Below are 15,026 nucleotides of genomic sequence, written 5' to 3' on the forward strand. Positions count from 1 at the left end.
TGCTGTTTCACTTCAGTACATTTTCACACCTACACTTAAAACTGTCGCTCAGATAATGTTGAATCATGGTTTAAAACAACTGAATTCAGTTCAATTACATTTTCCAATTTCGCTTATGAATCCACAATGCTATTCAAATTGACCGGTTCTAGTATTTTTCATGTGTACTTCATTTTATTTAAGTACAATTTTGGCAGCAGTATATGTACTTGAGAAAATATGTTAAAAAAATACGTAAAATTTGCAGTACTCTTTCCATGACTGATCATTTGTTGAAAGTCCTTTACTGATAACTGTGTGGAAAGTCTCATATGTTTTACTGTAACATACTGCATCCAGACTCGAGGCATGATGCACATTCACACATACAGCATGTCTATGTTCAAGGTCAAGCTGGCGTTCCTCAGTCCCTCACAATACATTTGCATCAAAGCACACGCCAACAGCTGCAAATTAACAAACACTCCCTGCGTTAATACGTGCACGTCACTGACTATTACTATTAGGGAGCAGGGTGATCTCTTTCTCACATCGCAGCACTCTCAGGGGAAGGGAAGACAAATATGTTGAGAAGTGGGAATGTTTTGTGCCAGGAACAAGGCTTTTGGGATTAAACTCTGTCAGGCACATGGAAGAGAAATAATGGTGCAATAGACAGGTTCTGACAAGGAAAATGCAGCGCAAAATCAGGAGAAGAAATCGTTTTTTATGGACAGAAAAAGGGTAAAAACAAATCCAGTAAATTGTTATGATCATAGAAAGGTAAAGTAAATATCACAGACGTATTATGGCCCCTGGTCTAATGCAGCTCCTGTGGGTTGCTCCTGGTTTGGAGTCTACTGTGGCCACTTCCTATTAAAGGTAATGCAGGTGAAGCACGAATAAGAGGTGAATGGCCCGTGCGTTGAGCCCGCTGAGAAGGTAAGTTATTGATTTTGAGCAGCGTCAGTTTGCTGCATAAAGGGCTTTGTGAAAAGTGGACATCAAATAAGGCTGATGGTTATGTTGCTTAGCTGGGGCACATGTTTTGAATTTTAAATGTGTAGTAAAGTACATATGACGAGAACTTAGCCGCATTTTTTAAAAGGGGTTGCTGTTTTTAATATAAAAATACTAATGAATCAGAATCAGAAAAGGTTTATTGCCATTGTCAATGAGCAGAATTCATGATGAAACAGAAATTGAATGTAATTACTGCAGAATGTCTAGGAATGCACTACAGCCAGGGATGGAACGACTCAATTTTGTTACTTAAGTACAGTTACAGGGCAAATATTTACAGTACAGCTACAGGAGCATATCAAATATGACATGAAAAACTTAAACTGTACAAATATTAACTTAAACTATGGAAGCGCTAAAAAGAACCCCTCAGCCATTTCAAGTGGTCTCAAACAGTAAAGAAAAGTATGAAAAATTTTTAGATGTCAAAATAAATGTAGTGTTAAATGTAGTGGAGTAGAAAGTACAGATATTTACTTGGTCTCAAATGCAGTGAAGTAAAAGTGAAAAGTATCCACTTTAAGTATAGTACTTTTACTTTTGTACTTCATTACTTTCCACCACTTACTACAATGAAAGCCTAAAAGGAAGTGAAAGGATCTTAATTTAATATTCAGGAAACATGTGAAAAATATTATTCATCAATATTTCCTTCCTGAATAAGCAAAGGTAACTTTGTGCAGCAGCACAGCAAATATTCCAACCTAGAATGCCATATTAGTGATTAGGGCGTATTAAGGATCGAAGCCACTAGATGGCAAACTTGCTCTTTTCATGTTCTTTTCTCATTTAAGTTGCCATATTGAACCTCATCTGCTGAATCTTAAGCATTTAGAGGTCACTTACAATACTATTGAATCCACACACATATTTTAATTAGATTGTTTTGATGATTTAGGGATAACAAAAGCTTCTTATTTATTATTTGTAATTTTCAAACTGTCTTGCACCCTCAGGAATAAGCTTTTCTGTGGTTCTAGCAGTGAGAATATATCAATCAGGCGATCAATCAGAAGCACTCAGCTTGCTGGAGCTCGGCTACATCTAGCGCGGCCTCCAGTCGCACCGTCAATACAGTGACCTTCAAGAAAACAAAAGATTAGTGGAACATAATCAGGCTTCAGAAAGTCTGAGACTTTCACTGCAGGTGAAACAGCTCGCCATTCAAACTATAAGGACAATAAAAAGAGCTTGTACAAGGCTCCAGGCAGCTAGGGTTTTGTTCATTATACATTTATAACATTTGAATCCTGTGAAGATACAGTGTACTTTAAACAGGTTAAAACATGTGAGTGACTGTGTAATGTAATATACTGTCACTATTAGTTCTTGTAGATACCGTATTTTCCAGACTATAAGTCACACCTTTTTTCATAGTTTTGGCCGGGGTGCGACTTATACTTACATTTATACCTATACTCCGGAGCGACCTTTATGTGATATTATGTTATTTTCACACTTGCAACCGCATTTCATACTCCAGTGCAACTTATGTTTTTTTTTTAGTGGTGCAACTTATACTCCAGTGTGACTTATTATCCGGAATTTGTTTTTAATTTTTATTAATATATTTTATTATCATCCCTTATTATACCAACCCATTTTCACCTTTTGGCCGATTTTCGTCATTCAAATTTCGTTTTGTAGATGATCCAAGTTTGATTCTCTGAGTTACTTCCAATATCCTCAGTATTTTTTGGGATCTGTGGTCAAATGTGTGATTTTTCCCTTCACTCCCGTGGTAGAATGATACCACTGACACCATTGTCAGTGGTATCACTGTCAGCTGTACAGGATATGGCCATCTATTAGGCAGTTTTGTGCAATGGCTTGTTGCCATTGCACAGCGTCTAGTTGATATTTGGCACCTTTCAATTTACTCTTGCCTAGTCTTATGGCCAATAAGAACAATGTAATGCACTGTGTAACAGCCTGTAATCACGTTTCTATCACAGCATAGAATTGTCAAAATGTACATTTTACAAAACATCTGCCCAGGAGAAGTGCTACAGTGAGGAAAGTATTTGAACGTGCTGAAAATTTGCTTCTTCAGTTAGTTCTTTCACTTAGAAATTGTGAAGGAGTCTGACTTTTTCATTGTGGGTGCATTTCCTCTGTGATAATTTAAAAAAAAAATCTGCAAATCACTTGATTTGACAATGATTTTTAAATAATGTATTTGTATACTGTATTATGTAAATAAGTATTTACAGCATTACTTATTGCTGTAAGCAGTAAGTATTTGATGAGTACCATCCTAAGAATACTATCTCTACTATGAAGCATGGGGAGGAAGCATGATGCTTTAGGTGTGATGTTCTGCCCAGGGGAGAGGACGACTGCACTGTAATAAGGAGAAAATGAATGTGGCCATGTATTACTGTTGTATTATTGATCAGGGACTACAGGAAACGTTTGACATCTGTAATTGTAAGCAAAGTCTTTTTTTTTTTTTTTAAACAACACTGATTTTCTCTAATAGATCATTTAAAAATCATACAACGTGATTTCCGGGGGTTCAACACTTACTTTCCTAACTGTATGTGATCCTTCAAGTACAAGCTCCAGAGGAGTGATTGGCTTTCCTCACACTTAATAAAAGGTGTCTTAAATGAGAACTGTTCCAGAGTCTGAGCCAGGGCCCATCATTTCTTCTTGCCAGCGGTCTTGGCAGGTTTGACCGGCTGCTTGACCGGCTGCTTGACTGGCTGCTGTGTGGCGCTCTGCTTGGCGCTCTGCTCGGCGTTCGGCTCGTCCTTCACTGGTTGTTTCTCTTGTTCCTCTTTGTCCACTTTATGAGACACTACATACTTTTGAGTCACTTCCAGCAGCTTCCCACGGCTCGTCCACAAGTTTGCCTGCGCACCAAAACATTTTATAAATAGGAGCTCAGGCAGGTTACATTATGAAACTAAGAACAATAACTTGAATAATTACTCTCCATTGATATTATGTCACATTTTTCCATTGGATTATTTTGATCCAAAGCAAATAAAAATATAACTGACCTGCATCATCTCATACATGTCCAGCTGATGTTTCTTGCGCTTCTCTCTGTTGATTTCTTTCTTTTTTCGACGCTCTAGAACATTTTCTCGAACCAAGCGATAGGACTGAATCTTCTCCATGCACTCATTCATCTTTAACTCCTCAATTTTGTCGCTGTACAAGATCGGTTCATCCTTCTCCTGCCTATAAAAACACAAACTATGACATAATGCTATTCCTTTTACTATTCCTTAATAGAAAAGTGCACTGTAACGTAAGAGGTTAGCAATCTTTTTGGTTTTTATTAAGTTTTTGGTGGAGTCTGTCCAAGATTCTGAACTACTTTGGGACTTCGGGGGGGAGACTCACAGTCCAAACTAAAAACAGGTCTTGACTGAAAAAAATGCATATCTTCATTCATTAAAGGACACACTGTACCAGAATGGTCATTTCCCCCCCAGAATTAAACCTTATCTAAATCAGATACCAATACTACTGTGTATTTTGAGAGATGGAACACCCCATGACACTTTCACAGTCTAATCAAAATGGAAATGTGACTGATAAAAAACACAGATATAGTTGCAACCAATTTGAATCCCATCTCACAAGCTAGATGGTAAAATGGATATCTGAGAAGTCAATTTTGTCAGATTACCATGATTTCATATCGTGATACTGACACCTGATTACAGTAGATTATAGTAGTGCATCAAACAGAAAGTAATACCATTATTTCAAGCACTTATTATATAACATATAGAAACTTTTCTTTTGATACATATACACCTACCTTACTAGAAACAACTACTGCTAACCATAACAACTGGCAATATTAACACTGTATTGCTGCTGTTTCGATTGTTACAACCAACACTACTTACACATGATCATGCACACTGTAATCAACAAGCTCAGAAGAAATTATGAAAGGTACTATATCTTGGTACAGAAGCCAAGAACACTTAGAGCATTTCCTCCGAGCAGACGTTATGAAGAGGCGAGGTCAGGCGACGGGTGCAGGTGGTTAATGAACTGTGGCCGGGTTCACCTCGTCTACAACACTCTCACGTTTAATAGCACTGTGACTCTGCGATGTGCTCGCTGCAGAGGAGGTGTAAAGTAACGCTAATTCACTGTAGCTCTGCCAAATAGACTTCTCCTTTGGCCGTCCCGTGAAGGCAGCGGCGTCGTCGGGTGTGAGCTGACGGACAAGCACACTATTGTAGGCCAGAGGAGAGCGCGAGGGAGGGGGTGAGTTCATGGGACACGTACTGGAGTGGTAAACAGCTCTCAATACATTAGAAGTAAATAAATATATTACATTTTGGGAATAGAGGAGGAAAGATAAAATTATACAAAAAAGTCTAGAGTAAAAGGTAAAGTACAGCTTTCAATCTATGTGCTGTCGTGACACATATTCATGTGCAATTACTGTATTTACACATGCAATGGTATTTATTTATTTATTTATTTGTCTATGGGAGTTTTTATTTATTTATAGGAGATCTTCTACTGAAAGTGTTTTTCAGACTTCCTATAAGTGATCTGTTCTTCTGTATCTACCTCTGTATCTACCTGCGTTGCACCAATGAAATTTCCCCATGTGGGACAATAAAGGAATATCTTATCTCTTATCTTATCTTACAATTTAATGTATGTGCAGAAATGGTAAAAAGAAATTTCCCTCCCTGGAAATCTGTACTCAAGTAAAACGCACTCTAATACTAACATAACTCACAATACTAAAAGAACGCTACAAAAAATAATCCGTACCTGATAAAGGGGGTATAGTCCATGGGAATAAATTGGCTGGAGCGCGCAGACCCTTTCTGCATGGATTTTGAGCCTGCAGTAAATAACAATGATTTATTCTAAAATATCACAAAATACCAACACAAAAAATGTTGTAGAAAATATTTGATTTAGATAGATTACCATAAGCCTTATTTTCTGTATTCTCCATACTTTTGCATGTTTCAATAAACTTGAGCCGAAGCCGCAAAGCCTGAAAAAACAAATGACGCATTTCATTTTGTTTCCTTAAAAACATTGATTATTCAGGCTACACTCAGACCTTGGCAGCGCGTCCTGGATCAGCCATCTCCCAAGCCCTTTTCAGAGATTTAATCTCATCTCTTCTCTCAGTGTCCTTCTTCACCTTCATGTTTTCAGCTTTGTCAGACACAAAACGCAGAGTCCAGTGCGCCTTGGACTGGTCTAATGTCTGCAGAACAACAAACAAAAGAAAGACAAGATTCACAAATGTGCCTGAACAGGCACAACTCGTGGGGTTTCAGCTCCCCGGTACAGGCAACATTTTGGGGACTTTTTACCATTCAATGTTTTTCATTATTAATTACTATGGCATCATCCCAATTTTTCATAATTCTGAAACCCATGGATAGGCAAGGCAAGTTTATTTGCAGAGCACAATTTGTACACAGTAATTGAAAGTGCTTTACAGAACAGGAAAACAAAAACATAAATACTTACTGGTTCCTGGATCTGGACGGTGGGGTTTACTTTAGCCTTTCCCTTGTCCTTGTCCTTGTCCTTGTCTTTGTCCTTAAGCTTAGTAGGTGGTTCAGGTTTTGGTATTTCAGCGGCTGGTGTGTGTGCAATGTTCACTAAAAGACAAACATTTTCATTGTTTTACAATTATTTTGTCACATATTTTTGAAAAATCTAGAGCATCACATGTATGTACAAGTATGTAACTTTTAAGTCCCTTTCCATTACAAAAAGTATAAAATAGGAGTATCTGAGTGTTGTTAGTATATTTGTGTGCTAGATGGCACTGTTGCACTGCAGAACAAAAGAAGAGTCAGTGGTTTTGACTAAGGAGAGGCTTGATGATCCATCATTTATCTGCCACCCGCCTCAGCCCAAACAGCTTTGTGCATTCTCCCTGGGTTTATCTAATCACAGTCACTCTGATAGGCTCTGGTCATTTAGGATCCAAGCACCACTGTCTGATTACACCACTAAAGAAAAAGGAACATTTATACGAGCTAGATTCTTCACCGTTTCCATTTATATTTTTATTTACAATAAAAACATCTTACGGTAAAGTCATTGAAGTATAGCTATATTTGAAGGAAGGAAGTATAAAGGAATTTAGGTTATGGCTGGATTTAAGGTTAGGGTTGTCACTAACAATTATATTAGAAGTTGACTAATCAGTGATCATTTTTTTGATTAGTCGACTTGTCAACCAGTTATTTCTATTGCACCATTTTTTACCAAATTAAGTTTGAAATATGGATACAAACGGTTTCTAGATAGAGAATATTTATAAATAAAGTGTAATATTGATTCTGAAATAGTTTATTATTATGTTGATTTATTAGCACCGCTGTCTTTGGTACAAATGGTCTTTTTGTGTGAGCTTTAGAGTCTGTATAGTGCAGATAACCATTATGATTCTCGAAATAAGATTCATGAGTCAAAATTAACTGATTAATCGTAGCAGCCTACTTAAGATGCCATTCTTTTTGTTGTAGTATCCATGGATTTCAGAATGATGAGAAATTAGGACCGTTTCCATAGTGGCGAGCAATTCAAAACTAAATATTATATCCCTTGAATGAATATTGCATAAAACAGGAAGCACCCAGAGATAGCAAGTTCAAGGCCTGGTATACGACAATACAAATAACAGGTTCCACAGTTGTGCTTTTTCCTTTTGGATATCTCTCATAACAATGCCATTCAACAATAGCATTTCCACCAAGCTAGTTTAGCATCCTAAAGCGTGGTGCATGCTGGTGTTGTCTCCATGTAGCATGTAGGGAGCATGATCAAGGGCAGAGCCTCACCACAGAGACGAGTTAAACTGGGTGAAATGAATTCACTTTCCTGCTGAGATATTTCCCAGGGCACCACAGGGCAAGAGCCAACTTCATTTGACTTCCCATTGACCCACTTTCACAAGCTTATTGAAAAACCACCAGAGAATTGTGTGGTCATTGGTCTGTGAGTGCACAATTAGACAGGCTGCATACATACATTCCTCCTTTACAAATACTAAGGATACGCTATTGTCGAAAGGGGTTTTTTCATCAAAGCGCACAATTTCAGCCTGAAACTCACACGTATGCAAAACTGCAACTAGAGCTTGTTTACCGATGCTTAGAGTAGAACAAGCACATAACCTGCATTCTGTGTAATACTGAAGAAAGAAAGATACAGTTGCTAGAAGACGGAAGAGAGGGGTATTTTAATGAAAACTTGTAGGATTCCCCCCCCCCCAGGCGCTCAGATTGTCAAGGCTGTAGCACCTCTTTTTCATCAACTTTCACACTGCATAATTATTCACCCCCTCAGAATATTTAAAACGCAGTTGTACATTTCAAAGACAGACATTTTTTTCCCCCCATCAGACCCAATTTGAGCAGCTTGATTAAAAAGGCAGCGGTGGGAGCAGCCAGCGACCAGTGGGCAAAAGACAGCGCACTCTGATCGGGAAAAGCAGCTGTATTCCTTTGGCTTTGATAAGACGGACGATTCCAAGGCCATGGCAGCCAGCACAGACGCGGCTCTAAACAGCGACCGCATCAGCCCCAAACACTGCTGCTTCACTCCATTTATGCAAAATGTCATCTTTTGAGCTTCTTGCCATGTTATAATCTTGTATCGTTGCGTTAGTTTGTTCTCACACTTATCAGTAACGCTGCATATTTAGTTTATTTCTCACTCCGCGCTCCAGAGCTCAAACACGCCTGCCCCGCTCAGGCTGCAGTGAGCGCGCTGTGATGTTTGTATGTATGTATGTTCACCAAACTTCAAATTGTCTTTGCTAATCACTTTGCATATTTGTATTTTAGCAGCATTGTTTGTCACTTTATACACAAACAGCTTCTTTCATCATTACAATGCCATAACATCTCGAGAATGCATCGTCTCGTCTGATCTTGAAATCTGAGCAGGGTTGGTCATGGTTAGCACTGTGATGGAAGACCAGTGGGGAAATATATATAGTGCCTCCGTAACCTTTTTCCCATGTTACTGCTTTATTTCAAAATGTATTAAATGAATCATGGTACTGGTCAGGGGATGAGCTGTGCCCGGTTTCCTCCAGACATGAAGCTTTCTATTCAAGAGTTCAATATTTGTTTCATCAGATCAGAGAATTTCGTTTCAAATGGTCTACTTCAGGTATCTTTTTGCCAAGTCCAGGCAAGCTGTCATGTGCCTTTTACTGAGGAGTGACTTCCGTCTGGCCACTCTATCATAAAGGCCTGATTAGAGTCCTGCGGAGATAGTTTTTCTGTAAGGTTCTCCTCTCTCCACAGAGACACGCTGGAGATCTGTCAGAGTAACCTTTTGGGTCTTGGTCACCTCCCTGACTGGTGCCAAGCCAGTGTGCTCAAAGGCTCTCTACTAATCTGTGCCTTGATACAGTCCTGTCTTGGGAGGTCTACAGAATTCCTTAGATTTCATGGCTTGGTTTGTACTCTGACATCACTGTTAACTGTGGGATCTTACATATACAGGGGTGTGCTTTTCCAAATCATGTCAAATCAACAGGTGAACCCCAATCATGTTGTAGACGGATCTCAAGGACGATAAAGGTTTTGAGCGTCATGGGAAATGCTGTGAATATTTATATACAAGTACTTTTCTTGTTTTTATTTTGAATGCATTTGCAACAAATTCTGCCAACCTTCTGTCAAGTTGTCATTATGGCGTGTTGTTTGTAGAATTTTTGGGCAAATATTAAAATAAATAATTTGATAAAAATAAGGTTGTAAAATTAAGCGCTGTGAATACATTTCGGATGCAGTGTAAATTTGGCGTGTGACAGAGAGTGATTGGTGTGCAGCTTCATCAGTCTACCCCAAGGCAGCTGTGGTTACAATTTATGCATTCATTTCAGCTTCCGGTATATGTGCAACGTTGAGGATTTGTCACCATTCAAAAGAAGTTTCATCATTCTGAAACCCATGCATAGTAACTTGCCACCACAGAGTAAATCATTAATTAGAATAATGTACAAAACTGAAAAAACATAATTGTAAACAGATGATATGAGACCATTTAACTTTACGGGGAAATCTGAGTTGAAGAGAAACCGCGCTCATCTAAAAATACAGTACCTCTCAAGTCGTTCTTCTCTTGATCCTGGAGCGTTTGGGCAAAAAGCAGCTGCGACTCATCCAAGTCCCAGCTCTCATAAAGCACCTCTGCTTGCACCACGTACTTATGAGTCTGCAACAAGACAAACAGAGAAAAAAGCTTGTATGTCATGCACTTCCGGAGAAATGACGTATTGTATTGTAAACACACAGCTCTATAACAAATCAGTCGTTTATCCTCCATTACTGGCCATCAATAATGTACGTCTTGTTTGCATCCCACATGGTGCAACACAGTGCCTTAATCACTAGTTCGCTGCTCTAAACCAGGATCAATGTTCTCAGTCATGATCAATAGCGGTTTATTCTGAACTACAGCTGATCTATGGAATCTGACAGGTTCTGCCTCATTACTATAAGTGTGTCTGGTGTTAGGATGTGTCGATGCCAAGTGTAAGCAGAGCGGACTGGAGGAAGTAAACACATACTGCAACAGAGGCTCCAGCCTTATGACGGGATGTTTTGCAGATTGATCACACATCTGACCAATGTGTACACAGAGTGGTTTTTGATGCCATGATTAACGGTGTGGGTGATGTGGTTTGACAGCCATGTTTCCGTCAATTAGCCCCAGGGCAGCTGTGCCAACCAAAGAAGCTTAGAGTGTGGAAGTGAATGAATAAAAGTTTACAGTAGTACTTTGAGAAGTCCGCTAAACGAATAATACACAAAATAAACATAATCAAAATTTTATTATGTTTATTTTGTGTATTATTTGTTACCATTGCTGTCAACTTTTGAATTTAGAGCCTATTTAAAGGTCCACTATGTTTTCCCTGGAAAATTCCACAGTATGGCATTAAACGCATCCTGAAAAACAAAAACAAACAGAACACGACACACAAATGCTACATGAAAATATAAATTTGTATCTGCTTTCATAAATGATTTACTTGACTTTATACTCAAGGTGTCCAAAAAGTGATCATTAACATCATTGATTACGCCAATTTTATGTTTTATGTGCCTGACATACTATGCTGAGGAGACAATCTAAAAACACTGTTACATTTAGCTTCTCTTTCATTTCTGTGTGGGCATGTGCAAGTTTGGCCTGTGTTTGGCTGTGCACGATGAAAAAAAGGTGCAAAGTGGGAAAAAATGACACACAAACACAGGAACAGCAAATAAGTGGGTGAAAAGCGACAAAGGGAGGGAGAGAAGTGTGTGAGCAGCGATGGATGGCACACTGGCAGTTTTCAGTAATACCGTGGTCCCTGTGGGAGGCTGCACACTGTCCACTTCATGGCTTTGTTTGGGGCCTTCCGGTTCGTCCTGGTTCACAGTCTCCTCATCTGAGAGAAAAAGGAAAAGTAACACGTTTTAGAATAACCGGACTGCTTAACTAAACTGACTAGAGGTAAATCTAGTTTGCACCCATTGCTTTGAGAGCATTGAGCGCCACATGTAGCCAATTTTTAACAATGACAACATGTAAATGAAAATCTGCTGCTTGCTATGGTGAAATGCCACTATAAAGAGCCAGGGACCATCAGGTTTGAACACAAAGTCAATGGACCAGTGTCTATCATGTTGCTGTTTTAGATCAATGTTGCAGTATATAGAAGTAGAAAAACAATAAAATGGCTGATTATACATTACTCTATAGGTCAAACAATATCTTGTCCAATGAATCTGCATCAAATAAATGCTCACCAATATTGGTTAAAAAGAAGAAAACAGGTATGACGATATGACCCGTCCCCGTGCGGCTAGTAACCTCTTTTTCATGGTCGAAGATTGAGAGACGGATCATAACATCAGACTTGGAAGTTTCAAACTGAATTGTACTCAACACTTCTGAGGTCACTTCCACAATGTGGCTGTGAAGAAATGGCAGTATTTAGTACAACAAATTAATAATAACTGCATTACATTTGAAAAAAAGTTTTTTTCTCACCGACATATAACATTATGACTGTTTGGAACGTAATAATCTTTGAAGTCCTTTAGTGCAAACTTATTCACAGATTTCTCATTGGCTGGCTGAGGGAGGGACTCGTTTGAACCAATGAGACGCATTCTCCATGTGGCGTCCGTTAAAGAGCATTCAGTGGAAAAAGCCTCTGCTAAAAAGGTATAACCGAGCTGTAACAAATACAATTATGAGGATGATTATAACTTTCTAGGAGAGATACAAATCAACATGTTACCAAACCTGATTGGGTCGATAGACATGAGGAACAACTTTATTGAAAACAGTGTCAAGCTCCTCTCCAGTGTCATTATTTATGACATGCAGCACACAAGCAGAAATTTCTGAGAAGACTTTTGGTACCAGAAGTATCTCTTTAGACACAAAGAACACCTCTCTGTAAGAAAATATTAAAAATATGCCTTTACTTAAGGATCAAGGCGTAAACTCTGTTGTGGATATGCACATTTACCTAAATACAAGAAACCAGGAGTCGCTGGTATCTTGAATTTTAGTAGAATAGTCAGCATAAGCTTCATTAGCACAGTCGTCCTTTTGACAGGGATAAAGTTCAGCATCTTTCCCAGAGTTCACAAGGATGTACCTTAAAAACAAAACAAAAACATGACAGTGGGGGTCACAGTTCTATGCAGAACTCTGGTTATAAGAAGAAAGCTTTTGTTTTTGCAGATTCTAAAAACAATAGTTTGTGGAGTTAATGTTTCACTACAATATCTTACAATTGTATTCACACACAAAATACAGTAGAAAATGCTTGCATAGATGCTGCTCGTTCCCTTGGGCTGCAGGTCGTATGGGAAACACATCTAGCCCGTTGGATGAGGGCAGCATAAACAGCAGATGGTACCACAGAGAAAGGATGGAACGCTGTGGAAAATGCTCCCTGCCACGACACCACAGGCTGTCACCATCAAGACGGACAAGGAGCATATTCTGGCCATGTGGCACGACACCGAGGCCAAACTGCTGCCACACATTCTGTACGGACTGAAAGAGAATGGTGTTTTGACATGTTTACCTCAGCAGACTAGCACCATGTTTATCTGCATTAAATTCCACCATTAGCCACATGTCGGACAGGATTTGAGCTGCTCGAGCGTTCTCCGGTGTGCCTGACAGAAATATACACAAGACATTGAGTCAAGTCATGACCAGTTAATCAGAAACTGAAAAGGACATTTCGAGGCGAAATTATCAAACACAAATTCAATATTGCAATACACCCAATTTATTGCTGCATCATCATCATCATATGGGGCTAAATCCATTCTGCCAAAATAAAAACACAATTTAATCCCCATTTAGTATAATAGTTAATAGTTGGATGTTAGTCCTTGTTAAAAAAATATCGGAATTGTGTAGATATGGAATAGTCCCGTTTTAGACCTGGTTTAGTCTAAAGCAAGTTTATACCAATGAGTATAAACAAAGCCTTTTCATATTTTCCATTTAGACCATTATGTAAAATTTAGATTTGTATTTAGAGTAAAACATTTTTTTAACCCAGTTCACCATGATTCAATTATAGGCAGTTATAAGGTATATTTTTATATTGTAGGTTATAATATTGTGCAGCCCCAATTTCAACTTTATCCAATGCTACAATAACAGCCTCAAGGAAGCAGACAGGTGATGGTAGAAGGCACTGAGAAAGCCATTGCGGAAATAAGAGAATGATAGACGTTTACTTCTCGGTCTCAAGCGCTTAGTGCAATTTTCTAAATGGCTACTTTTCACAATTGCTACAGCCATTATACGAGCAGAGGCTTTTGAGGGATGAAGACCTCCTATCATCTCAAACATCGCCAGCAGAGGACACACCAACAATTTAGTGATCTCCAACATTACTGCCAGTGATGTTTTTTAGTTTTGCCAGTTTCCAAGTCCAATATATTCAAGCCTAGAAAAAGAACAAAGCCACAGATGCAGTACTACAGCTTTATGTATTATGTGGATGATGAATTAATAATAAGGCTGTTTGCACTGCCACATGTGCAAGCAATTCACTTTCTGACACTTGCGTCCAACCAACACAAAGGATTTATATTATTTATTTAATTAAATGTATGTTATATGCATGCAACAGACATTCTGCCCTACAAGACACTTAAAGAGACTATAAATTTCAGCACATGAAATCTCCACGATGAAATTCCCACATTTTCCACTCGGCATCAGAAAGAGAAAATGTGTGTTGATGCAGAGCTAATGTGTGAATATATGTGCATTTCTCCTCTGTGACCAGCCCTCATCTGTCAGCCTGGATTAGTTAGAGTGGCAGTCCTATCAATACATATTTGTGCCTGTGCTCAGGGGCTCAATACATGCCAGTGGCTGAATCAGAGGCAGAGGCAGGTGTTCCACTAGAGACGCTGCCATGTTCAGAAATAATCATGAATGCAGTGACTGACTGGAGCTCTGTGCAATCAGAAAAAGCATTATTTACGGACATGTGTAAAGGAAGAGTGGAATGTTCTTATGATGTATCCTTTGTTTTGTGATTCATAGTGATCAGAAGGCTTCACGACATGTGTTTTTGTTGTTTCTATGTGGCTGTATTAAATAATGTGTTGCATTTAAGCAGATTTACCTGGTTTGGCAGTTTTAAAAATCTTTCGGATTAAGTGCCCCCTGATTCCAGCTTGAATGATGGTCACTGCTTCATTCTCCTCTTCTGTTGGTTTTCTGTCTCTCCAGTTTTCCGAGCATGTTGAAAGTGGACCCACTAAAGAAGAAGAAGAACTGCATTAAAAATATGATATTGACTAAAACTATTTTTACACTGAGTCTTACTTTCTGAAGGTGGTTTATTGAGAGATGGGTTCAAAGTCAGAGCTTGAAAAGCAAGTTCCTCATCAGGGTTAAGCTTCCTCCCAAGAGCTTCAGAAAAGACATGGTGGAGTCCAGCGTTAAATACCTCCAGAAGATAAATGGAAGTTTAAATTTAGACATACTTTAAA

The 15,026-nt window shown here is 38.8% G+C and overlaps 1 protein-coding gene across 1 annotated transcript in view; it reads right to left on the reverse strand.

The window, feature by feature from the left end:
- Positions 1-1,727: 1,727 nt before the first annotated feature.
- adgb (androglobin) overlaps positions 1,728-15,026 on the reverse strand; it is a 29,741-nt gene continuing 16,442 nt past the window's right edge. Inside the window, exons 22-38 of the mRNA XM_072450282.1 lie at positions 14,860-14,983; positions 14,657-14,791; positions 13,085-13,178; positions 12,518-12,649; positions 12,289-12,442; positions 12,031-12,218; positions 11,787-11,953; positions 11,245-11,425; positions 10,043-10,285; positions 9,039-9,085; positions 6,487-6,620; positions 6,068-6,217; positions 5,929-5,998; positions 5,767-5,839; positions 4,011-4,194; positions 3,532-3,860; positions 1,728-2,083 (exon numbers count right to left, since the gene is read on the reverse strand). Of these exons, the coding sequence (XP_072306383.1) occupies positions 3,648-3,860; positions 4,011-4,194; positions 5,767-5,839; positions 5,929-5,998; positions 6,068-6,217; positions 6,487-6,620; positions 9,039-9,085; positions 10,043-10,285; positions 11,245-11,425; positions 11,787-11,953; positions 12,031-12,218; positions 12,289-12,442; positions 12,518-12,649; positions 13,085-13,178; positions 14,657-14,791; positions 14,860-14,983 (2,289 nt within the window). The 3' untranslated portion in view covers positions 1,728-2,083; positions 3,532-3,647. The remainder of the gene's footprint in view (positions 2,084-3,531; positions 3,861-4,010; positions 4,195-5,766; positions 5,840-5,928; positions 5,999-6,067; positions 6,218-6,486; positions 6,621-9,038; positions 9,086-10,042; positions 10,286-11,244; positions 11,426-11,786; positions 11,954-12,030; positions 12,219-12,288; positions 12,443-12,517; positions 12,650-13,084; positions 13,179-14,656; positions 14,792-14,859; positions 14,984-15,026) is intronic.

The sequence above is a fragment of the Eucyclogobius newberryi genome, unplaced genomic scaffold (assembly GCF_026437365.1).
Source record: "Eucyclogobius newberryi isolate DKJ021-1_F unplaced genomic scaffold, fEucNew1.0.hap1 SCAF_1, whole genome shotgun sequence".
In the NCBI taxonomy this organism is placed as follows: Eukaryota; Metazoa; Chordata; class Actinopteri; order Gobiiformes; family Gobiidae; genus Eucyclogobius; species Eucyclogobius newberryi.